General features: G+C 42.4%; 1 protein-coding gene across 1 annotated transcript; it reads left to right on the top strand.

Annotated features, from left to right (window-relative positions):
- Positions 1 to 1,552: 1,552 nt before the first annotated feature.
- On the top strand, positions 1,553 to 23,383 carry LOC126039383 (cytochrome P450 2J4-like). Its single transcript, XM_049802463.1, has 9 exons — positions 1,553 to 1,723; positions 10,371 to 10,533; positions 11,661 to 11,810; positions 13,667 to 13,827; positions 16,348 to 16,524; positions 18,993 to 19,134; positions 21,495 to 21,682; positions 22,374 to 22,515; positions 23,205 to 23,383. Exons 1-9 carry the CDS (start codon positions 1,553 to 1,555, stop codon positions 23,381 to 23,383), a joined length of 1,473 nt encoding a protein of 490 aa, XP_049658420.1.
- The last annotated feature ends 426 nt before the right edge of the window (positions 23,384 to 23,809 follow it).

Genomic DNA, 23,809 nt, shown 5'->3' with positions numbered 1-23,809 from the left:
TTCCCTGCTGAAGGAAAGAGTTATATTAGAAATGAGTGCCTTGAAAACTAAGCTTTTTATTGTAAACAAACAAAGCTTTTGTAGAAACATAAAACATCCCTTTCTTGGTTAATACACATTAATCAGTTATGCTTTAGAGGGAACAAAGTGCAGTGGTTGGAGGCTAATAGACTTGGTGGTCTAGAAAACATGGGCTGGCAAACTCCAGGCTGTTCTTTCTGGACAAGAGTGTTTCATGTCCCAGAGCTGCAAATCCTGTGAAATGTTTTTTGTCCCAAAGACAGGGCACTTGAAAGAAAGAAAGAAGCAAGCTGATGCACAAGTCATCTTGGCAGGTTTTCAGAAGATCAGTGAAAATGTATTTCTTTTACGAGTGTTTTGCTTTCAGGGGATGGACATTTTTCACAGGGAAGTATTTATCCATTAGCATTTCAATCTAGATCTGTAACGCAGAGCTGTAACTGTCATTGTTATGTGGTGCCCAGAATCCATCCCTCTCATGTGGTTTGCGTGGTCTGATTGCAGGCATGTATACTCCCCTGATACTAGGTTTATAGTTCCTCCCTGTGTTGAGTCTTGGCAAAGAGCTTTGGCTACAGACTGTTTATTCTCAGATTATCAAGTATGGCACAGGCATGTCATGACTAGTTCTTGCTGGGGCCCTTAGTTCTGGTTGTAGCTCAAGACTCCTAGTAGGTTTCTCCCATGTTTTTTTTTTAATCTATGTGTTTCATACTAGATGTACTTTCTGTGTGGATATGCTTTATTCCTCTGGTAAGCTTTCTGATGATTGCTTAAAATACCCTTTAGGGTATCCACCTTTATGTTGAGATTGAAAGGGGAAATTCAGAAGCAGGCAAAACCTTCAGTCAAGTTAGCTATTGCAAATAGGTTGGAAAAAAAAAAAGAGGTATATATTAAACCAGTTACATTTTCAATTAAATTTGAAAGCCTAATAGATTTTGCTTTTTGTATTAAGCATTAGATACTCGTCTATCCATCTTAAGATAAATGTGGGCTTTTAACTTTTATCAACCTTGCCATTACTGGATATATGTGTACATGGAATATATACAAAACATTTAAAAAAACTCCAAGATTTAATATCCACTTACATTTGCATGCTTAATTGGTATGTATGACTATTGCTTTTCTAAAAGCATTCATGGAATATTTGTAGAAGCACACACCATCCACCATTGTTTCAGAAAATTAGATGAACAGTTTACATGTGGATTTGTGTAGCTACATTGCCTGGAAAATCTTGGCCTTAGTCTTTTAAGACCGTTCCTAAAAATCCTGTGATCCATATTCGATAAATATAATCTGAATGGGAAGAGGGGAAAGGGGATGTATCTGTTAAATATGCTTGAGCATGAGAATGTAATGAGTGGGACAAAAAGGGAGTGGTTGATAATAAAGAGGGAGGGTTAGGGGCGGGGAATATTTACATGAAATTTAAGCTCTTGTGAAAAAACAGATTGAGCAACAGCCTTAAGAGCTTCAATAGACTATTTTCAATAAAGACAAGCTGGTAAAAGCAACCATTAAAATGTTGCTAATCAGTCAAGTTCTTATAGTATTGGCTGTATTTCTTCTAATTATGCAGTTTTTTAAGTTGCAACGAGTACGGAGACGGCTTCCTCCTGGACCAATCCCTCTCCCAATTTTTGGGACCTTGATACAGCTGAACTTTCAGTTTAATCGTGATCTCCTCATGAAGGTATTTATTTTCCGATACTCCTAATTGTGTAAAAGTCTTTGTAATTTCCCATTTCTTATGTTGTTTGCTATGTGAAAACATCCTCTCCCAAAACTACATTGATAACATACTGTAGTTGTTAACTAGCCACTGTGATATTGCACTTGGTTTGATTGGGAACTGCTGGTTTGGTTGGCAAAAAAAGAAAAAGTTGTTGCAGCATAGTTTGCCAATGTAAGAAAACCAGTATTGGAAGTTCTGAATGTGTGAAAATTATTCTGATGCTTAAACCCATCACTCCTTAACACTAAATTTGACAAATACATGTGAAAATTGATATAATTTAGGATTAAATACCTTTAGGTGTTACTGATTTGTTATTGATTAGTTAGTAGTTCTGATTTGTTATTGATTAGTTAGTAGTTAGAATTAATCATATTCGATAGGAATATAGAATTGTAAGAAATATTTTAGCAAAAGTATATCTCTATTGCATTTTACACATTTAACCAACAACCAACAGCTGCTGTGAAATCCTCTGTATAACCCGGTACCAAGGCCGGAGGAATTGGCCAAAATCATCTAGTAGGAACATTTAGAACTTAGATAACAAGCTTAAGATTTAAGATGATTTGGATATAGTGTTGTCCTGGGTTCAGCTGGGATAGAGTTAATTTTTACAGGAACCTGGGAGGTGGGGGCATAGCCGGGGCAGCTGACCTGAACTAGCCAAGGAGCTATTCCATACCATGTGACATCCTGCCCAGTATATAAATGGGGAGCGGGCCGGGGGGTGGTCTCTGTTTTTTTCGGTGGGGGGAAGTGGCGGAGCGTCGGGTCCCGGGTGGTGAGCAGTTGCACTGTGCATCACTCTTTTTGTATACCTTTTTTCATTAGTGCCGTTGTTGTTGTTGTAATCTCTTTTGTGTTTGTCCCAGTAAACTGCCTTTATCTCAACCCTCGAGGTTCCAGTTTCTTTTCCTTTTCTCTCCTCCGTCTCCTCCCCATCCCACCGGAGGGGGGCGGAGGAGTGAGCGAGCGGCTGCGTGGTCCTTTGTTACCGGCCGGGCTGAAACCACGACAGTCCTTTTTGGCGCCCAACGTGGGGCAGAAGGGTTGAGATAACGACAGATCTGGCCAGAGCGTGTTGAAACAAATTTGCCAAACGCATTTCTTAGATATATAGATGTTAGTCACAATGTTGTTTCATTTGTTTACATGGTGGCGTTTTGTAAGCTCTTATATGCTCTATGTATTGCCTGTAGTTGCGTATCTCATCTCTGGGAGAGTGATTGGGATTATCATTTTGCTGTACTGGGCAATGTCGACTTATGAAATGATTACATCACTGGTCATGAGGTTAAGCTGGTATCTGTATGAGGCAGTGATATCATTTCCATACTTTGGGCGCCTTCTGTCGGATTTTATTGGTAATTACACCCAATCCATGGGGAAATTAGGGGGGGATACCTCCCCCCGTCCGTTCACCTCCCTCTTCTCCTTCCGACTAATTACAACAGCTTTTGAGAATTTTGAATATCCTTGGGATGCGCAAGCCAATGTGCTGTTAGTGCTATGCCTCCTGAATATGTTTCAGGTCTTGTTTAGGGCTACAAAAACGCTCTTTAAGAGTACCACTCAGAGATCTCCCCCAAAGCTGGAGACTCATGGGTGGCACGGCATGTGGGAGCATATGGGCAAGTATCTAGAGAACTTCTCACCGCCAGTGACTTGGAAGTTCACTCCCGAACAACTACAGAACCCTTATGAAGTGACAGAATATTTGAAAGAAAAATGCTGTGGCTATTCCAAAGACATACAACTCGCTGCACTGTGCTGGGCTCTGGCCAATATCTACCAAACACTGCTTGATATTATGCAGCACCCTCGGGGGGAAAAGGGGGAAAAGATGGAAAACAGGACAACATGTACCGTGGCTACCCAAACCCTGACAACAGACACCGTGGCTGCCCCTACCCCGACAACAAGCACCGTGGCTGCCCCTACCACGACAACAGGTACCATGACTACCCCTACCCCGGTGACAGACACTGCAGCTGAACCAGAGAACCAGCCTGTGCCAGTATCAGTCGCCCCTGTACAGAAAAAGAAACACACAAAGAAATCAGTTCGCTTAGCGAGAGATGAAGATGAACCAGGGTCATCGCGAGAACAGGAGGTAGAGGCAGAACCTGAAATAATTACCCGATCTCTATCCATGAGTGAGTTGCGTGACATGCGAAAAGATTTTAGCCGCCACCCAGGTGAGCACATTGTTACCTGGCTGCTCCGATGCTGGGATAGCGGGGCTAGTAGTGTGGAATTAGAGGGTAAGGAAGCCAAGCAGCTGGGATCTCTGTCTAGGGAAGGGGGCATCGACAAGGCGATTGGGAGAAAAACACAAGTCCTCAGCCTCTGGAGGCGACTTCTGTTAGGTGTAAAGGAAAGATACCCCTTCAGGGATGAAGTTACATGTCACCAAGGCAAGTGGACCACCATGGAGAGAGGTATTCAGTACCTGAGAGAATTAGCCGTGCTGGAGGTGATTTACAATGATCCAGAAAATGCGCAGTCACCCACAGATCCAGATGAAGTCCAATGCACACAACCCATGTGGCGGAAGTTTCTACGAAGTGCACCACCAACCTATGCCAACTCATTGGCAGTAATGTCCTGGAGAGAAGGCTATGGACAAACGGTGGATGAATTGGCTGTCCAACTCCGGCAATACGAAGGGAGTCTCTCTTCCTCCCTACGGGCCTGTGTCTCAGCTGTGGAGGAGTTGTCCCGAGAGTTCCAGCAATTCAAAGTGGATCTGTCCTCCTCCTCACCTGTACAGGCCCGCATCGCAGTTATTGGGAGTAAGCGTTCCTCTGCCCAAGAGAGAGGAGAGAGAAAGTACACTCGACGGGCTAACCTGTGGTTTTACCTGCGTGACCATGGAGAGGACATGAGGAAGTGGGATGGAAAACCCACTTCAGTCTTGGATGCACGGGTACAGGAGTTGCGAGAAAAAGCAACCAGAAAAGAGAATTCTTGGAAAACTGCTGCTCCAGTTTCCCGTGAGCAGTCCCCCAGACGCAGTAGATGGGCTGATCTCATTTCCGATCCCCTTGAAGGGACTTCCGATTTACGTGTGCAGAAAGTGAGTAACGGATGTTCTAACCAGGATTAGAGGGGCCCTGCCTCCAGCCAGGTGGAGGAGAGGGACAACCGAGTCTACTGGACAGTGTGGATTCGATGGCCTGGCACATCAGACCCACAGGAATATAAGGCTCTAGTGGACACTGGTGCACAATGTACCCTAATGCCATCTAGTTATAAAGGGGCAGAACCCATCTGTATCTCTGGTGTGACAGGGGGATCCCAAGAGCTAACCGTATTGGAAGCTGAAATGAGTCTAACCGGGAATGAGTGGCATAAACACCCCATTGCGACTGGCCCAGAGGCCCCGTGCATCCTTGGTATAGATTATCTCAGGAGGGGGTATTTCAAGGACCCAAAAGGGTACCGTTGGGCCTTTGGTATAGCTGCATTGGAGACGGAGGAGATTGAACAGCTGTCTACCCTGCCGGGTCTCTCCCAAGACCCTTCGGTTGTGGGGTTGCTGAAGGTTGAAGAACAACAGGTGCCAATTGCTACCACGACGGTGCACCGGCGACAATATCGCACCAACCGAGACTCCCTGATCCCAATCCATAAGCTGATTTGCCAACTGGAGAGCCAAGGAGTGATCAGCAAGACTCACTCACCCTTTAATAGTCCCATATGGCCCGTGCAGAAATCCAATGGGGAATGGCGACTAACAGTAGATTATCGTGGGCTGAATGAAGTCACGCCACCGCTAAGCGCTGCTGTGCCAGATATGTTAGAGCTTCAATATGAACTGGAATCAAAGGCAGCTAAGTGGTATGCCACAATTGACATTGCTAATGCATTTTTCTCCATTCCCTTGGCAGCGGAGTGCAGGCCTCAGTTTGCTTTCACTTGGAGGGGCGTCCAGTACACCTGGAATCGACTGCCCCAGGGGTGGAAACACAGCCCCACCATTTGTCATGGACTGATCCAGGCTGCACTAGAAAAAGGTGAAGCTCCAGAGCACCTGCAATATATTGATGACATCATCGTATGGGGCAACACGGCAGAAGAAGTTTTTGAGAAAGGGAAGAAAATAATCCAAATCCTTTTGAAGGCTGGTTTTGCCATAAAAGAAAGTAAGGTCAAGGGACCTGCGCAGGAGATCCAGTTCTTAGGAGTAAAATGGCAAGATGGGCGTCGTCAGATCCCTGTGGACGTCATCAACAAAATAGCAGCTATGTCCTCACCGACTAATAAAAAGGAAACACAGGCTTTCTTAGGTGTTGTGGGTTTTTGGAGAATGCATATTCCAAATTACAGTCAAATTGTAAGCCCTCTCTACCAAGTTACTCGGAAGAAGAACGATTTTAAATGGGGGCCTGAGCAACGACAAGCCTTTGAACAGATTAAGCAGGAGATTGTTCACGCAGTAGCTCTTGGGCCAGTCCGGACAGGACAAGATATTAAAAATATGCTCTACACTGCAGCTGGGGAGAATGGCCCTACCTGGAGCCTTTGGCAGAAAGCACCTGGGGAGACCCGTGGCCGACCTCTGGGGTTTTGGAGTCGGGGATATCGAGGATCCGAGGCTCGCTATACTCCAACTGAAAAAGAGATCTTGGCAGCATATGAAGGAGTTCGAGCCGCCTCAGAAGTGGTTGGTACTGAAACACAGCTCTTCTTAGCACCTCGACTGCCAGTGCTGGGCTGGATGTTCAAAGGGAAAGTTTCCTCTACGCATCACGCGACTGACGCCACGTGGAGTAAGTGGATCGCACTGATCACACAGCGAGCTCGCATAGGAAACCCCGGTCGCCCAGGAATGTTAGAAGTGATTACGGACTGGCCAGAAGGCAAAGATTTTGGAATGTCGCCAGAGAAAGAGGTGACACGGGCCGAAGAAGCCCCGCTGTATAATAAACTGCCAGAAAATGAGAGGCAATATGCCCTGTTCACTGATGGGTCCTGTCGCATTGTGGGAAAACATCGAAGGTGGAAGGCTGCTGTATGGAGTCCTACACGACTAGTCGCAGAAACTGCTGAAGGAGAAGGTGAATCGAGTCAGTTTGCAGAGGTGAAAGCCATCCAGCTAGCGTTAGACATTGCTGAAAGAGAAAAGTGGCCAGTGCTCTATCTCTATACTGACTCGTGGATGGTGGCAAATGCCCTATGGGGGTGGCTACAGCAATGGAAGAAGGGCAACTGGCAGCGCAGAGGTAAACCCATCTGGGCTGCCGCACTGTGGCAAGATATCGCTGTTCGGATAGAGAAGCTAGTGGTAAAAGTACGTCACGTAGATGCTCATGTACCCAAGAGTCGAGCCACTGAAGAACATCAAAACAACCACCAGGCAGATCAGGCCGCCAAGATTGAAGTGTCTCAGGTGGACCTGGACTGGCAACGTAGAGGTGAGCTATTTATGGCTCAGTGGGCCCACGATACCTCAGGCCATCAGGGAAGAGATGCAACATATAGATGGGCTCGAGATCGAGGGGTGGACTTGACCATGGACACTATCTCACAGGTCATCCATGAATGTGAAACATGTGCTGCAATTAAGCAAGCCAAGCGGCAAAAACCCCTGTCACATGGAGGACGATGGCTGAAATATAAACAGTGGGAGGCCTGGCAGATTGACTATATCACACTCCCACGAACACGCCAAGGCAAGTGCCATGTGCTTACAATGGTGGAAGCAACCACTGGGTGGCTGGAAACATACCCTGTGTCCCATGCCACTGCCCAGAACACTATCCTGGGCCTTGAAGAGAAAATTTTATGGCAACACGGCACCCCAGAAAGAATCGAGTCGGACAACGGGACTCACTTCCGAAACAACCTCGTAGACACCTGGGCCAAAGAACATGGCATTGAGTGGGTGTATCACATCCCTTATCACGCACCAGCCTCCGGAAAAATTGAACGGTACAATGGACTGCTGAAAACTACATTGAGAGCGATGGGGGGTGGAACTTTCAAGCATTGGGATACACATTTAACAAAAGCCACCTGGTTAGTTAATACTAGAGGATCCGCCAATCGGGCTGGCCCCGCCCAACCAAGAGATCCACATACTGTAGAAGGGGATAAAGTCCCTGTAGTGCGCATGAGGAGTATGTTAGGAAAGACAGTCTGGGTTAGTCCTCCCTCAAGCAGAAGCAAACCCATTCAAGGGGTTGTTTTTGCTCAAGGACCTGGGTACACCTGGTGGGTGATGCAGAAGGATGGGGAGGTTCGATGTGTACCTCAGGGAGATTTGATTTTGGGAGAGAATAGCCAGTGAATTGGGCTGTATGATATTTTAACTGCTAAATAACCTGCCAATGCATGTCATTGTATCTATAGTGTCTATATGCCATATCAAGGGTATTATTGTGAGAATTATCCAAATGACTACAGGATGGACTTTTGAAACTGAGCCAAGTACAACAGCGATAGAACTTGAACTGGCACCCACCAATTTCCTCAAGATCAACATCTTCGACCTGCAGACCAGGGGCATGAGTTGCACCAAATGTACTAGCCACAAGTTCCAGAGGCAGCGTACAACAACCCAACATCTCACACCATCTCTCTCTTATCCTGAAGAACTGTTACAACAGATAGAGCCCCAAAATTGATGGACACATTAGAGGGATAGCCCATAGGCTAAAGGAACACCGTGTGTGTGTGTGCGAGGTCAGGGGGTGGAGTCCATATACTTATATATAAGACAAGGAAAGTTGTAGTGGTTGATTGGAAAAAAAATAAAAAAAAGTAAGATCTGGGCATGATGTAGATGGTATAGAATAAGGGGTGGATAATGTCCTGGGTTCAGCTGGGATAGAGTTAATTTTTACAGGAACCTGGGAGGTGGGGGCATAGCCGGGGCAGCTGACCTGAACTAGCCAAGGAGCTATTCCATACCATGTGACATCCTGCCCAGTATATAAATGGGGAGCGGGCCGGGGGGTGGTCTCTGTTTTTTTCGGTGGGGGGAAGTGGCGGAGCGTCGGGTCCCGGGTGGTGAGCAGTTGCACTGTGCATCACTCTTTTTGTATACCTTTTTTCATTAGTGCCGTTGTTGTTGTTGTAATCTCTTTTGTGTTTGTCCCAGTAAACTGCCTTTATCTCAACCCTCGAGGTTCCAGTTTCTTTTCCTTTTCTCTCCTCCGTCTCCTCCCCATCCCACCGGAGGGGGGCGGAGGAGTGAGCGAGCGGCTGCGTGGTCCTTTGTTACCGGCCGGGCTGAAACCACGACAAGTGTTTATTAGTAGGAGTATATTATAACCTAGAAGAATGTATAAGATGTCAGAATTTTAAATTAATGGAAACTGATAAGTTCTTTATGAAGCAACTTGTAGTTATCTGCCAAGAAATAGTTAGTTACCTGTCAAGGGCCAAACTGCGCAGAATTGCCTAAAGGAGGTCAAGAAGCGGACAAGTGAGGAAGACTATGAAAGACCACCAGAGGACTCTAGAAGACCACCAGAGACCTTCAATGCGCATGTGTAAAGGACATTAACATATGCTAATAACTTCCCAGAAATCTAATAAATATGCATAACATTTTTTGGAAATCTAATGAATACGAATGAATAAGTTAAATATAAGGTGTATGATTTTGGTGTTCGGGGTGCGTGGTTTGTGAGAGGACTCGCCCGTGCACTCGGCCGTCAATAAAGAAGTGTCTGCTTATCTACACTAAATTGGTGTTGATAAGTTCTTTATTCCGAGTTTTTTGGCAACATAGGGATAATATGTAAGATTTGCATTTAGGGAAAATAAATACTATTTAAAAAAAAATTACTTTTACAGCATGGATTTTTAGCTTTCTGAGTACTGGCACTCTCTAGCTTGAGCAGTAAATAGATACTTAAGATGCACTATCTTGCATCTATATGCTTATTTGTATTGACAGGATCTGAAAAAACCCCGCAAACCTTTTGTTAGTTGTTTTTTTGAGGAGTACTTTTGTGCACAAAGCCACCTCTATTTCATTCTGTTGGTTCTCGCAGTGATTTCAGGATTCTCAGCAGACAACTCCAGTAACTTCTGTCACTGCGATTTGGACAAGGCATGCCAGTTGTTCCAAGCAGACAGCAGGTTCAGATAGCAAGTAAGGACACTGTGAGACAGAATGGTGTGACTCAAGCTCCAGTACCTAAATATGCAAACAGGCGGGGGGAAAGAAGAAAGTAACTTGTCCAGTCTCTACAAGCTAGTTACTCCTCTGACATTTCTGTGTTCCCTTTGTGCCACTTTACCAGTACAAATGATAGAAACCCTTTGAAATAAATTCATGCATAGAAAAAACCCTTTATCATTGTGAATTGAGCCTTGGCTTATATGCAGTAATAAAAGCTACCTAATGTTTCTTGGTATAAATCTGTGGCTCTGAAACCTGGAATACTCAGTTGTTTCCAACAGTGAATGCTGGAAAAGACATTCATGCTTTCTCACAGATAATTGTAATCTTGTGGGAAAGATGGAGAACATCATTCCACCTTAGGGCTGGTCCTATAATCAGTGTAAAAACAGGTTCATCCTCTGTTTGTTTGCAGTGTGTGGGATTTTATTTGTGCTTTCCTGGCTTCCCTCCCATCTATAGCTGGCAAAAATTCATGGCAACATATTCACCTTGTGGTTTGGATGGGCCCCAGTGATCATACTGAATGGATATCAAGCAGTTAAGGATGGTATGACCACGCACCCTGAAGATGTTTCTGGGAGGCTAGTGACTCCTTTCTTCAGAGCAATGGCCAAAGGAAAAGGTGAGAATTTCTTGCCATAAATATTGCACAGAAACATTGTCTTGACAAATTGCAGCTCTTTTGTAGCTTGTATCCGCTTTCAAAGGTACCACAGCAGCAGGGTTGGTTTGTGAGGAATGACTTCCAGGTGAACTGCAAAGTAGGGAGGGGTGAAATAACCTTTGGATAGTAGTAGTAGAAGACCACCAGCAAAAGAAAAAAATGTTCATAATGTCTTGTGTGAAATATTCAGTGGAGCAGATTCAGAGGTGATGAGATAAGGCAGTGGTAGGTTGTGCCACAGAGAAGTGGAGGAAGAGCAGCAGACTGGATACTTCCTTGTCCTGGACTTGCTGCCTCCCACCATTAGGTTTTCAATTGAAGAGTGAGCTTGATAGTGATATCTTCTTCCCATTCCTTTACCTTTGTGAATATTTTCTTACTCTCGCAGTTGCATCTAGAGGTTTAGTGCACTTTTGTTTCAACCTTGCTGTAGTTTTCATACTCCCCAATCATACTGGAAATTCACAAACTCCTGATTTTCATGAACACATGCATTATGAAACAACCTTTATTTTATTTGGGACTCCAACTTTTTCAAGGAAACCAAATTCTTTAAGTATTTCTAATTCAAATTTGTTTCAGTCATTGGTGATTCTTATACTACATTAAAGATCCTGTTAGTATATGATGTTTATTTCTCCTGAAGATATTTGTCACAAAGCCTAAGTACTGAACTTTTCTGCCCTGTGGACAGGAACTTCAGTCCCTGACTGTGGACAGTCAGAACTCTTTCCCCTTTCCCCTAAATGAGAAGCATTACTCTGGTCAGGTGAGCTCCAAGCATAGGAGAGAGTGGGAGGCAAGCGCTTCAGAGAGCATCTAGAGAAGCAGATGTCAAACTTCCCAAGATAACTGGTTGTCTTGGATCAAGTTTAATTCTCCAAGCTGTGTTATTACCCAGTTGAGTTTGTCCATTTTAGCCCTGCCCACATGCTTATATGCCACGGCTGTTCCTTTGTGTCTTTGTGTTCACAGGCAATTGCAATAGTTTCATTATATTCTGTGGTTTAGTAAATCTATTACTGTAGTCTTATGTCTATAATAAATATTAGCATAATGAAGAGGTCTTCCTTGAATGAATGCAGGGATTATGTTGGCAACTGGACACACCTGGAAGCAGCAGAGAAGGTTTGCACTGAGGACTCTACGTGACCTTGGTCTGGGGAAAAGAGGTCTGGAGCATCGAGTTCAAGAAGAGGCCCACTACCTGGTAGACTTTTTTGCAAGTATGAAAGGTATCTCTGCGTATAAATACTGATTCATTTTTGTCATTAGTCTGATGTCTTTAGTGTATGAACTTCTCTGTCCTGCTCTGAAATTAAGGGCAGCTTTTGTTTCACAAGAGAGTGTGCAGAGTCTTACAGTTTCTTGTGGAATGGACTGAAAATATAAAGACTCCAGTCCTCCGTTTTCAAACCCAGTGGGAGACTATTCTTGTTCAAAGCTATTTACAAACCTACTAAAATTGGGAAGCAAAACTGGAGCTTGCTTATTATTTATATCATAGAATGCTTTAAGTGGAAAGGGATCTCTGAAGATGGTCTAGTCTAACCCTTTCTCAAAGAAGGGGCAATCAGAGCAGGCTTCTTCGGGCTGAGTCCAGTTGGGTTTTAAATATCAGCAAGAATGGAGACTTCACCACCACCTCTCTGGGTAACCTGTTCCAGTGTTCAGTCAGTCCTACCAGTGTAGGTAAAAAAGTTTCTTATATTTAGGCAGAATTTAATGTATTTCAATTTTTGCCCATTGCCTCATTTGATATCACTGAGAAAAGTCTAGCTCCATGTTTTTTATTCCCCTGCATCAGGTATTTATACACATTTAAGATTCTTCCCTGAGCCTTCTCTTCTCCAGACTAAACAGTCCCAGCTCTCTCAGCCTCTCTTACATCAGATGCTCCAATCCCTTAATTGTCCTTATGGCCCTTTGCTCAAATTGTTGCAGTATGTTGATGTCTCTATTGTACTGGGGAGCCCAGAACCGGACCCAGCACTCCAGATGGATCTCACCAGTGCTAATTGGAGGGAAAGGATCATCTCCTTTGACCTGCTGGCAGTGCCTTTCCTAATGCAGCCCAGGATGATGTTGGCCGCCTTTGTCTCAAGGGCACGTTGCTGGCTCGTATATAGTGCTGGTACATAAAGATATCGACACATTTTCAGTGCTGATGAATTAAGTCTTGTAGTGCCATTTGCATGCACTCTGTAAGGCAGTGACTAGAATCTTGTCTTCATTACATTTTACCCTGATCAACCCATTTAGGAGCATGTGAGTTGGATTTCCCAATAGTGATCATTACGCAAAGGCACAGTAAATAAGGACATGCTGTGGCTAGCATTGTATAAATTAAAAGTAATTAAATCTAGCCCAATCCCATGGTTTAAGAACTGGGAGAGATTGAGATGTGACCATGTGTGCAGGAAAAAAAAGCCCAGAACAGTAAGTTGCTAATCCGAATCGTGCATTGGGTGTTGGACAGTTGTATTGATACATACATAAATACAGTTCTTTATAGTCATTTTTATAGTCACATAATAGTTTTCTTGGGATTAGGTCTTCAAGTAATTGTTTTAAAATTAGTTATTACATTGTTGATACAATTGGTTGAAAGGAGTTTACGACATTTTATCTTACTGGAGACTGTACATCTTTAGCAAAGTCAGACAAATTATAGTAGCCTTGCATGTATTTATGTCCTTGCTGAATAAGGCTGCCTCTCTTCTTATGGTTCTCCTCTCGGATTCTCTTTGACCGCAGTGTTCTCAGTCATTCCCATGCTTGAGACCTATGTTGAATTTGCCAGACAGCAAATTTGCATAGAATTTTTTTCTTACTTCTAAATTTGGTCTGTCATATTACAAAGTATTTTACACATCTGGCATTTCTTTAGGGTGCTGTGCATTCCTGGAGTTACGGGATTGCGCCGTAGTTGTGAAGAATCAATTTGATGCTACAATTTTGGAAGAAGATTGCTGCTTCTCTGTGAAATGCAATGCTCTCTTGAAAGTTCTTTGGGTAACCTAAAATATTATCTCATTTCACTAAAGCAGATAGGAGACATTAACAATGACATTTATTATTATGGTTGCAGGGAAACCTCTGGATCCTTCTTTTCCTATCGTTCATTCTATCTCAAATGTAATTTGTGCTGTCGTTTTTGGACATCGCTTCTCCAGAGAGGATAAAGGTTTCCATGAACTGATTAGAGCCACAGAGCATCTGTTCAAATTTGGAGGCAGCTTTATTCATAATGTAAGTAAATGATCTGTTGTCTTTTTCTGAATAAGACAGAAAGTGAGAAATGTAGATTCAAGAGGTAGCTGTTAGGGAAAAGTTTCTGAATTGTTGAGTGATGTCCCATGCAGCTTTACTGGGCAGTGCATGATCTCAAAGTGTGATGGTAATGCTCTACATACCAGCCTTGGTCATTTGTGTTCATTGTCCTGTGTTTGGGTACCGTGATAAGGTAGTTTGCTCCTCGGTCTTTGCAGCAAGGCACAAGCTGATGGACTGGTCCTGGATCGTGTTTGTTACTTGGTTTCTCAACCCCAATGCACAACAGATTCCTGCCTTGGGCATCATGATTATTAAATACTAAATGTCAGGTCTAAAAGTGTGATTCACATGCCAAGTTTAGACACTGTTTTATATACAGTCAACAGAGAGAAAAATTATTCAAATACCTAAGTGTTTTGCCTGTGACTACTTATCTCCATTTCCTCTATAAGAAGTGGAGACTTGAAGACTTCCCAGAGAAATTTGACTCCTTTACCCTGAGTGAGGAGCAGTAGTATACATATTCAGCAGAAGATAGGAAATGCTAAGCCAGCAAATATGCCTGTAAGCTTGGTAATCAAAACAATCAGTGCTCTTCTGAGAGTCAAGGACTTATCTGACACTAGAAGAGGCCTGCATTGCACAGAAGTATATTCAAAGTTGCCTGGGAGTTCTGGTTCTGGTTCCACTTGTAAAGCTGTCCCATACATCTTATGCAGTAGCTTCTTAATGTAAAACACATAAGCAATCCCTCTAATACAGAGATTTCCCCCCACATCCCATGGAGCGTTCTCACTGAGTTATGGTCAGGTTCTCTTTTGCTTAGCCTAGCTTTGGTCCTATAAGTTGTGTGTCGTGGTGGCAGGCAAGACCTGCTTTTGGGATAGAGAATACACCTGCTTTTCTTCTCTCCTTCCTATCCTAGCTTTGCTTTAGTCCAATGAATCAGATGCTGTTCTGGGAAATAAGAACAGGGGTTCAAACCATTCCAGAGGGAGGGCTGCAACCTTCCCACTGTCTGGATGCAAAGGGTACTCGGTATTGTGGTAAATATAAGTGTGGTAATGTAAATGTAAAAAATTAACACTGCTGCGTCCACATCCCCATTTCTTAACTGGATTCCATGCTGTCAGGTACTGAATGGGAGAACACTGTGGATTGGGCCCTTCCAGAAATGGAGGAGGAGTTTTGGGAGGACTGGTAGCCAGGAAGGTGGATGGGCTCAGTTCCTGTCCTGAATGTTGACAGCTAAATTTCGCTTACAGTTAGGGTGTCATAGTAGCTGGAAAGTGCATGCATATGAGAGTAGGAATGCATGTAATCTGGGCAACCATATTTGATTAGCCAGACCACAATTGTATGTAAGGCTTCTGAACAGATTTTGAAAGAAAAAAAAAAACAACTCAGAGATGGAACTAAACAAAAAGGATATGAAGTTCTATGTGAATTTACCAAGGGCTGGACTACTACCTTTCTGTGATAAGGCAATGATTAATTGATAATTGGATGTTTGACAATAAGAACTGATTTTCCAAAAAGATGGAAGTATAGTCCATCTAATTCAGCCGGACTCCAGTGAACACCTAATAATGTGCTTTGTGTGGTATAATTAGGAGAGTATGAAAAGAGCTCAGCAAAATGAAGACTGAGAAAGGGTTGAACTTCTGCTGGTAAATAAATAATGGGATTATGTTTCAAGCTGGAAAAGACCTATTAAGAGAAAATACACTGCAGATACAAGAACAATGTACACAAATTACCCAGGCACAAATATAGTCTGAAAATCAAAATGAACTTTTTAGCTATCAGAATAAGTAGAAAGCAGCTATTATTAGGCTAGATTTTCCCAAACAGTAAGAGAAAAGGATAAAGTTAATCCAGTTGTGTCAGCTAACCCCTTCTTTTCTAGAGATGAGTACTTAAAATTGTCAGGTAGCTGTTTCTCAGCTTTTCTGGGTTTCAGATGTTTCAAATTTTACTAAGGATCCTTGAGAGTTCGATTAGTAGAGAGTGCTTTGGTGGATTATCGAGTTTGTATACCAGCCACTGGTAGCTGGCCCTTGCTTTGGATTCTATCAACCGATTTTGCACATCCTGGTGAGGACAGTTTGCAGCGGCTTTGCTTTTTCCTTCCTGATATTCTCCACTGGAGGGCAGGATCTCACTTTTTAAATGTCTGAATACAGTTCATTGTAATTGAATACATGAATTGAATAATTCAATAAATGAATACATTCTAATTACAATGATTCTAATTTGGCTTGTGGTTGAGCTGAAAGCCTGCGGAACTCTGAATTTTACCATCAAGACAGCTAGAAATTATATAGTGTACTGTTTCACAACTTGAATACATAAACATAGTCTTTGTCAGAATATTTTACTAATGATGCCCAAACCACATGCTAACATGAATATTATCTTCTGGTTTTAGTAGGCCTAAAATACATTTTCTAGTAATAGAGACTTTGTGGTACCTCTTGTATGTCACTCCTGCAGCTGTATGAAATATTCCCCTGGTTGATGTGCCATCTCCCCGGTCCTCATAAGAAGGCATTGTCTTGCTATGACTTCCTGAGCTCTTTTACAAGGAGAGAGATCAGAATGCACATGGAGCGTGGGATACCAGATGAACGGCAGGATTTCATTGACTTTTACCTGGATCACATTGACAAAGTAAGTATTTGTTCTGCCTGATCATACATTCATGGAGAATAAGGTGAAATGGACCATTAAATCTTCCAGTCTGAGCCCTTCTATCACAATCTCTTACCTTTCATAGACATCCTAATGTGAATCCGGTAACCAGGGACTTGCTAAATCCTTTCTAATTATTGATATGCCACAGCACCTTGCAATCCTTTCATTAAAGGGCAGGTTAAAACACTACATTTTTTCTCATTAGCACAAGTTACAAAATGATTTAAGGCCTCCAGGAAAGAATGCTGAATTTCTAAGTGGATGGCAGGAGAACTGGGAAGGTCTTGGGGAGACAGAATGGGATGCTCTGGGTAGGCTATTTGTCTGGTAAGGGTTTGTCAAGAGAGGTTGCTGCAAGAGGACAGTTAGATTTTGAGAGCATTTTGCGGGGAAACAACCTAGGAGTCAGTGGAGTTTCAGACAAGACTGGAGAAGAGGAGAGTGGCAGGGTCAGTGAAGTTTCAAGGAGGCAAAGGGAACCGGGACAAATGAGGACATTTTGGGCAGGCAGGCTTAGTACAGGTAGGTGGGAATCCATGGGTTTTTGAAAGGCTGTAGGAGGCTCGCCTAAACTGTGAGTGGGGACACGTATCTCTCCCTTTTCTAGACCTTACGAGGATCACTTTTTCTTTGAATCTTTCGGGAACTGGATCCCCTCCCTAGTCCCTGGACTAGCAGATGCCCTTCCTCTCTGTGACTCCTTTTACCTCCACTTAATCACTCTTCCTTTCTCCTCTTCTCTGCTGCAGTAGGCCATATTCCTCCTCCTGTTCTGCTTGGTGATAGGAAGAAAAAGAAGAAAGGGGAGAAAGTGACAAGATGAGACTGGTGTTACTGGGGAGTGACAAGGCAAGACTGGCTCAGAGAGCCAGACAAGATATCCAGGGTGGGGGGTATCTGTTCTTGCAAACCCTAGAGAAGTGGGTAGTGACTGCTGCTCCTGGGTGGCAGTGCTTCCCTGTAGGGACAGCCGGTGTCCCTTCTGCTGTGGTCATGTGCTGGTTGCAGCAACAGAGGGCACTGCAAACTTGTCAGGCTGTAGGCACCCGTCCTGCATCTCTTGGCACAGCCGAAACGGGTATGCCATCCTGGACCGCTGCCTGCCTTGTGTGCTCCCTTGACTTGGCTCTGCTGCTGTGCTCAATCATACTAGAGAGACATGCATCCAGGGAGGAATGTCTATTAGCTATTTCTGTCAGCCAGCTATTTAGTCTTTTAGCATGTGTCTTATGAATACTTTATAGTGCTTGACTATTTTATTATTGTGGGGAACAAAAGCAACTATCTTGTGGAATTTCAAGTATACTGCAACTGTGAAATTGTCATTATCGTCCAAGCTGGTAATTCTATCAAAGAATCAAATCAGATCTCCTTGCACGATCAGTTTTCTGTATCATAATAAATAACATTAATTTGTATTTCTAGCTGGTAATTCTTTATTAATTGATTCCTATATCAGCTGCTGTATTTTTACGTCCAGGGTGGATGTCAGCCTAACTGGCTTCTAGTTCCTTGGATCCTTGTTTTAAAATGTTTTGATACTGGCACAATATTAATACATCTGGTCTTCCAAAGCATTTAACTGCTTCTAAAGTCTTTCACTGCTGTTCTAAGATTTATGAGACTTGAACATCAGTGAATCAGAAATTGTTTCAGCGAGCTCTTCTGGGACTCTGCTGGATGGAAATCATCCAAGTTTGTTTATTAAAAAATTGAACTGTCTGTAATAGTTAAGCAGGGACAATATAAAAAGATAAGATGATATTACAACAGGGAAAAATGTCCTTCCCACTTTCCAGTTGCTCCACTGGCAAACGAAAAGTTCAAGACCCCTGAGCATAACCTCCTTAACTTTAGACAATGAATTCCCCCAAACCATAACAATATTTTTTCATACTCTCTGTGTATACACACATATCCTCACACTTCTAACTGAAATCTATAAAACCTCAGAGCAGCTGTACGTGAGTTGTTGTGGCCTTGTAGTGAAGAAACCTGAATACCACAGGTTAAGAACTTTTGACAGCCCAGTGTTCTGACCCAGCCCTGGTCACCGTATTGATTGGTAGAAAAACTAAGTGATGGAATATGACTTGAGGCGTGAAGAATGACATGCTGGTACACGTCTTCAGAGGAAGATTTACTTACGAAACATTCTAAATGTACCACAATTTGCACAGTTAAGACAACAGTCCTTTTCTGTGGAGAGCACGTGATTTAGTTTCATGATTAAGAGTGGAGTAACCATGCCTTGACCGTTTGTGAAACGTTAGTTTTTGTATTGATAATCATAATTCATGCCTAATATTCTTTATCAGTCTCTCTCTATTCTACTACAGGCAGAACACAATAGAGCTTGGAACCAGTGATAAAATCATATTTAAAACGGTTCTGATTTTTCTAAATTTCATGTATAAACCTCTACTTTATCTTATCATTTGCAGTCCAAAGATGAGCCCAGGTCCACATACAATGAGGACAACATGGTTTATTCTATAAATGACCTTTTCTTGGGTGGATCAGAGACGACAAGCACTACTTTAAACTGGGGCCTGCTCTATATGGTGGCAAATCCAGGCATTCAAGGTGAGTGGATAAGCACACCGCAAATATCTCTGATGCAATAGAACAGCTAAGGCATCATGTTTACGTGGATCAGAGATTATTCCTAGATGCTGGTATATGGCTAGTGGCACATGGACATTTTGGCACTGCTAGGCCTGTGCTGGGCAGCACTGGTAGATCCAGAGTATCTGTATACCAGCTCTTACAGCGGTCACAAGCATAAGGCAGTTCCCAGAAAGAGTTAACAGTTTGGGAAGTATGCATATATATAGGAGGTTGTGGCTGATTGAGATGGAGGGGTTGAGGTCTTTGGGGAAATGAAGATTGTGGTAGCTAGTCAATGGAGTAAGGGGATTGGAGTTGCTGGTTGGGAAGCCAGAGGGTTTGCATGCATAATTAAAGGAACAGTGGCCACTGCTGCAGCTACTGGTGAGGTGCTGATGGTACTTCAAGAGACTGAGTCGGGTTCTGTCTTAGTCGTAAACATGACAGATGCCTGAAAATAATTAACCAGAAACTGATGTGTGGTAGTAGGGATGTCACTCTTTGGAAACTTCAATACTGCTTTGTATCAGCTGAGTATCAGTGATGGGGGTTACAGGGAGTCCTGACCTTCTTTGTGCACTGTAGGTCAGAGTAGTAGTAAAGATAATCACCTAAAGGTCAATTGGCAACTTTTGACTTTATTTTTGTCCATCAGTCCATTTACGATTCCAAGGTATCAGGGTGTCTATTTAATCTGTGATTAAATTATCTCTGTGATGTATTTGACTTCCTTGCAACAGAATTATTCCAGTCTATAGGGGAATTAGATGGCTCATCTGTTATGTCTATGTATATTTAAGAAGTTTATTTTTAAGTCTAGCTTTTAAATAACTATCAGTCACTTTCATAGAGCACTAAATGTAAACCAAAGAAAGAATGATCTCTTATGCTGGATAACAGAAATATCGTTGTTACACAGCAGAATACATGCAAATACCTGGAGAACAGAATTTTAAATGGAGGAAAGAGATGAAGATAAGAAAAAAATTGCTCCACTTGTAGCTGTCAGACAAGAAGGTCTACTTAATCTTGTGTTATTGCATGTTTGTTATCATGTAATGTAATTAAGGTTATGAAAGTGCTGACTTACCTAAATAATTTTATTTCTCTAAATATAATACTTTGCACATACTTGGGAAAGCAGGGTGTGTGCAGCATGATCCTTCCTAGGCTTGAGTCATACATTTCATCTAGACTCTTATAATGAACTGACACCAGTATATCTGTCATCATTTAATTGGTGGCTTCTTTTTGAATCCATTCATACTTTTGCCTGTGTTGATGCCCAATGACAATGTTATGCAGTTCCATTATGTACCATATGGAAAAGTTCAGCCTTTTGCCTAATCACTGAATTGGGCTCTCCTTGTTCTCGGAACTACTGGAACAGAGATGCATATTTGTACTTAGTGACTGATCACTTCAAACTATACTGGATCCTGAAGTAGTCATGCTTGATTTTGCAAGCTAGTCCTTCATAGAAGGAAGTTTACTTAAAAAAACTTTCTGGATATGCATTTTAAATTCTCTAAGGTGCTTAAATCTCTGTTGTCAGGGTCTACCTAACATGATTTTGTGAAGGACTGCTGGCAGTCACTGAGCAGGCTTGATGTGAATGAGCACAACTGATTGATACAGAATGGGCTTCCCTGCATCTTAGTGTTGCTTCAAAGGACCTGGAAAGACAGGATCATTTGTTCAAAATCTAAGGCATTTTTATTATGTGTGTACTGCCTCTCTTGAAGTTTACAAAACAAACTTTATACTTTTGTTAATGCTCCCAGAACTTCCAGAATCAACTATTCTTGATCAAAAGGCAGGCACCAAGAAGCAGATCCAGGTTTTTTTTATTTGGACATTGTTCTAGTTGGCATTGCTTCACTTAACAGATGTCCTGCATAAAAGCCATTTCCTTTTAATAAGAATTAGGCTTTTAAGGCCCAGATTCACCTGGCTTAAATTCCTGAGAGTTGTGAGCTTAGTGGTTCTAACTGTCTGTAGGTGCCTGAGGCACCTAGCCAAAAGCAAATACAAAGATAAATCAGTTATCTCTTGAATTTAAGTTTTAGTAAGGTAACTAGTTTGAAATTTTTGAACAACAAATGTCTTTTCTTAATCTACAGTCAAGAAACTTCAGACTCAGAAGTAGAGCTCCCATATGTTTAAGCTGTTGGAACACCCTGCTACTTCTGTTTTCTTTATAAAGAAGTTACTTATATTTTTACATTAATTTTGTTTCTGTCCTTATAGTTCTAAATGGGAAATGTCTTTGAAAATGGAATTAGTTAAAATACTTCATAAATTTTTCCACCTAAAATGGTGAATATTCTCCACAGAGAAAGTGCAGAAGGAGCTGGATGCCGTTCTGGGACCTTCCCAGTTAATCTGCTACGAGGATCGGAGAGAACTGCCCTACACAAATGCTGTGGTTCATGAGATCCAACGCTTCAGCAACATTGTCTCAGTTGGTATGCCCAGAGTGTGTGTGAGGAACACTACATTGCTTGGCTTTCCCCTCAAAAAGGTACAGACACAGTTTCTCAGTTGCTGCAGACTTTCCTGCATCTGTAGAGCAAGGTGTGGATTAAAACCTGTGTCAGGGTCTTCCCCTCAACAGCAGTAGGGCTGGATACCTCTGGGTCATAGCCTGAATGGGAACAAGGACAAGAAACCATCTGCCAGGCTGAGTTGAATGATGCAGCTCTTGGGAGAGGGTTATCAGTAGTGAAAGATGCCCCTGGATGGAAAAGGGGATTTTAGCAAGTATTTCTACAAAACAATGAAGACAAAACCTTCAAGATTGATACTGAAAGATACTGTGATTGATTTGTGCTGATAAGTCATTGGAAAGATTTCTGACTGAATTTTTGCCTGCAGAAAGCCTGTAAAAGATCCAGGGAAAAGCATGAAGGTTTGCAACTAGCTTTCATCAAAGAGGCTAAGTCACAGAAACTTCTAATGTTAAAAGTGAAAATGGGTTTAGCACAAATAAAGTCGTTAGTTTCTATTGAAGTGGCCACTTCCACCGTCAGGCTTGGACTGACATTCTGAAACAAAAAGACTTGATGTTCCTCACAGTTCCTACTGGGGAAATGAACCTACCAGGATACAACACTGAACTCTGAAAGTAAACTAGCACTGGTCTCACCTAGCTGGTTCTGACTGCTGGGGTAGGATTGACAGCCAGAACTGAGTTAGTGTTTTTCTCCTTTCAGGGCACCATAGTTTTTCCAAATATTGCTTCGTCTTTGTATGATCCAGAGCAATGGGAAACACCTCAACAGTTCAACCCTGGTCACTTCTTGGATAAGGATGGGAACTTTGTGAGCCAAGAAGCCTTTTTACCATTCTCTATAGGTAAATGGACCGACAGCACAAACATTAATGGTTTGGATTGGGACTGTAGAATTAAGATGCCTATTAAAAACCTATTGGTCATTTATTTTAAACCTCTTTGTGGAAAACAGTGATAAAATTAACATGAATATTTTCAGTAACATTTCCCAATCCAACTATAAACATTTGTTCTACTGAACAAATAATAACATGGAAAATCAGAGATGTCCTGACAAATCTATACATTTACCTTACCCTATTTTTGGAAGGAAATTCTCTGCTAATGATTATGGTTATTGATTTGGGACATACATTTCAACACTAGACATACATTTAGAAAGTACTTGCAAGCAGCTGTGCTGATGCTTTACGCATACAAATCTGGAGCATGACATCTCCCAGGAAGAGCAAGTCCTTATTCTTCATTTACATGATTGAACGAATTCCTTTAAAGTTGTCAGTCAAATGAAGATGAGGTTTCTGAGGTAATTGAAGCGAAACTCAGAGCAGAAGGGGTGCACAGTTATCTATAGCTGCAGATAGGATTCTCTAAAGGAAGAATTACAAGAAGTTTTGTGTCCTTGATTGCATTAAGTCCTGAAGAAATTCTGGACTCAGCAAAAATACCTTTGCTTTGTGTGAGGATGAATACCATTCAATTTTGAGGCCAGGGAAATTTACTCACTGTCCTTCACCTCTTCCTTCTGCAGGGCACCGTGTGTGTTTGGGGGAGCATCTAGCGAGGACTGAGCTCTTTATTTTCTTTGCCAACCTGCTGCGGGCATTCACCTTCCGGCTCCCCGAGGGGGTGACGAAGATCAACACAGAGCCTATTTTAGGGGGTACGCTGCAGCCCCACCCATACAGAGTTTGTGCCATTCCACGCTAGGGTGGACATGTGCAGTATGTCACAAATAGTCTATTAAGCAATCTTATTTACTTTTGTGAATGTATATTTTGAGACCATATAAGGTTTTTTTGTCTTGGATATGAATTTTTGCTCCAAAGGCCACCTTTTGTCTATAGCAGGTGATTTTGTTCAGACCCTGTTACCTGCTCTTGAAGGTGATTTTTTTTTTTTTTTTTTTTTTTTTTTTTTGGTAAAAGTTTTTTTTTTTTATCTAGAACACACTGTCATTCAGTTGCTGTCTGGCCTGGTAGATTTAAATCTGGTATGTTGGTGAGCAAATGACAAAACTGACTGGTAGATTTCAAATATTAATTCATTATCTCCAAGTTATGCTGTTTTCAAAAGCAATGGAGTTTGAAGAAATGTACCTGACATATTCTGCCTCTTTATATTACTGTCATCACT

The sequence above is a fragment of the Accipiter gentilis genome, chromosome 6 (genome assembly GCF_929443795.1).
Source record: "Accipiter gentilis chromosome 6, bAccGen1.1, whole genome shotgun sequence".
NCBI classification, from domain to species: Eukaryota; Metazoa; Chordata; class Aves; order Accipitriformes; family Accipitridae; genus Astur; species Astur gentilis.
Note: the sequence above shows the minus strand (reverse complement) of the source record. Positions and strands in the feature narration are given on the sequence as shown.

Excerpts from the sequence above, each read along its gene's own strand:
- LOC126039383 (XM_049802463.1), top strand. The coding sequence starts at position 1,553 with ATGTTGCTAATCAGTCAAGTTCTTATAGTATTGGCTGTATTTCTTCTA. Across the intron at positions 21,683-22,373 it reads TTGGCTTTCCCCTCAAAAAG|GGCACCATAGTTTTTCCAAA; the intron begins GTACAGACACAG and ends TTCTCCTTTCAG. Across the intron at positions 22,516-23,204 it reads CTTTTTACCATTCTCTATAG|GGCACCGTGTGTGTTTGGGG; the intron begins GTAAATGGACCG and ends TTCCTTCTGCAG.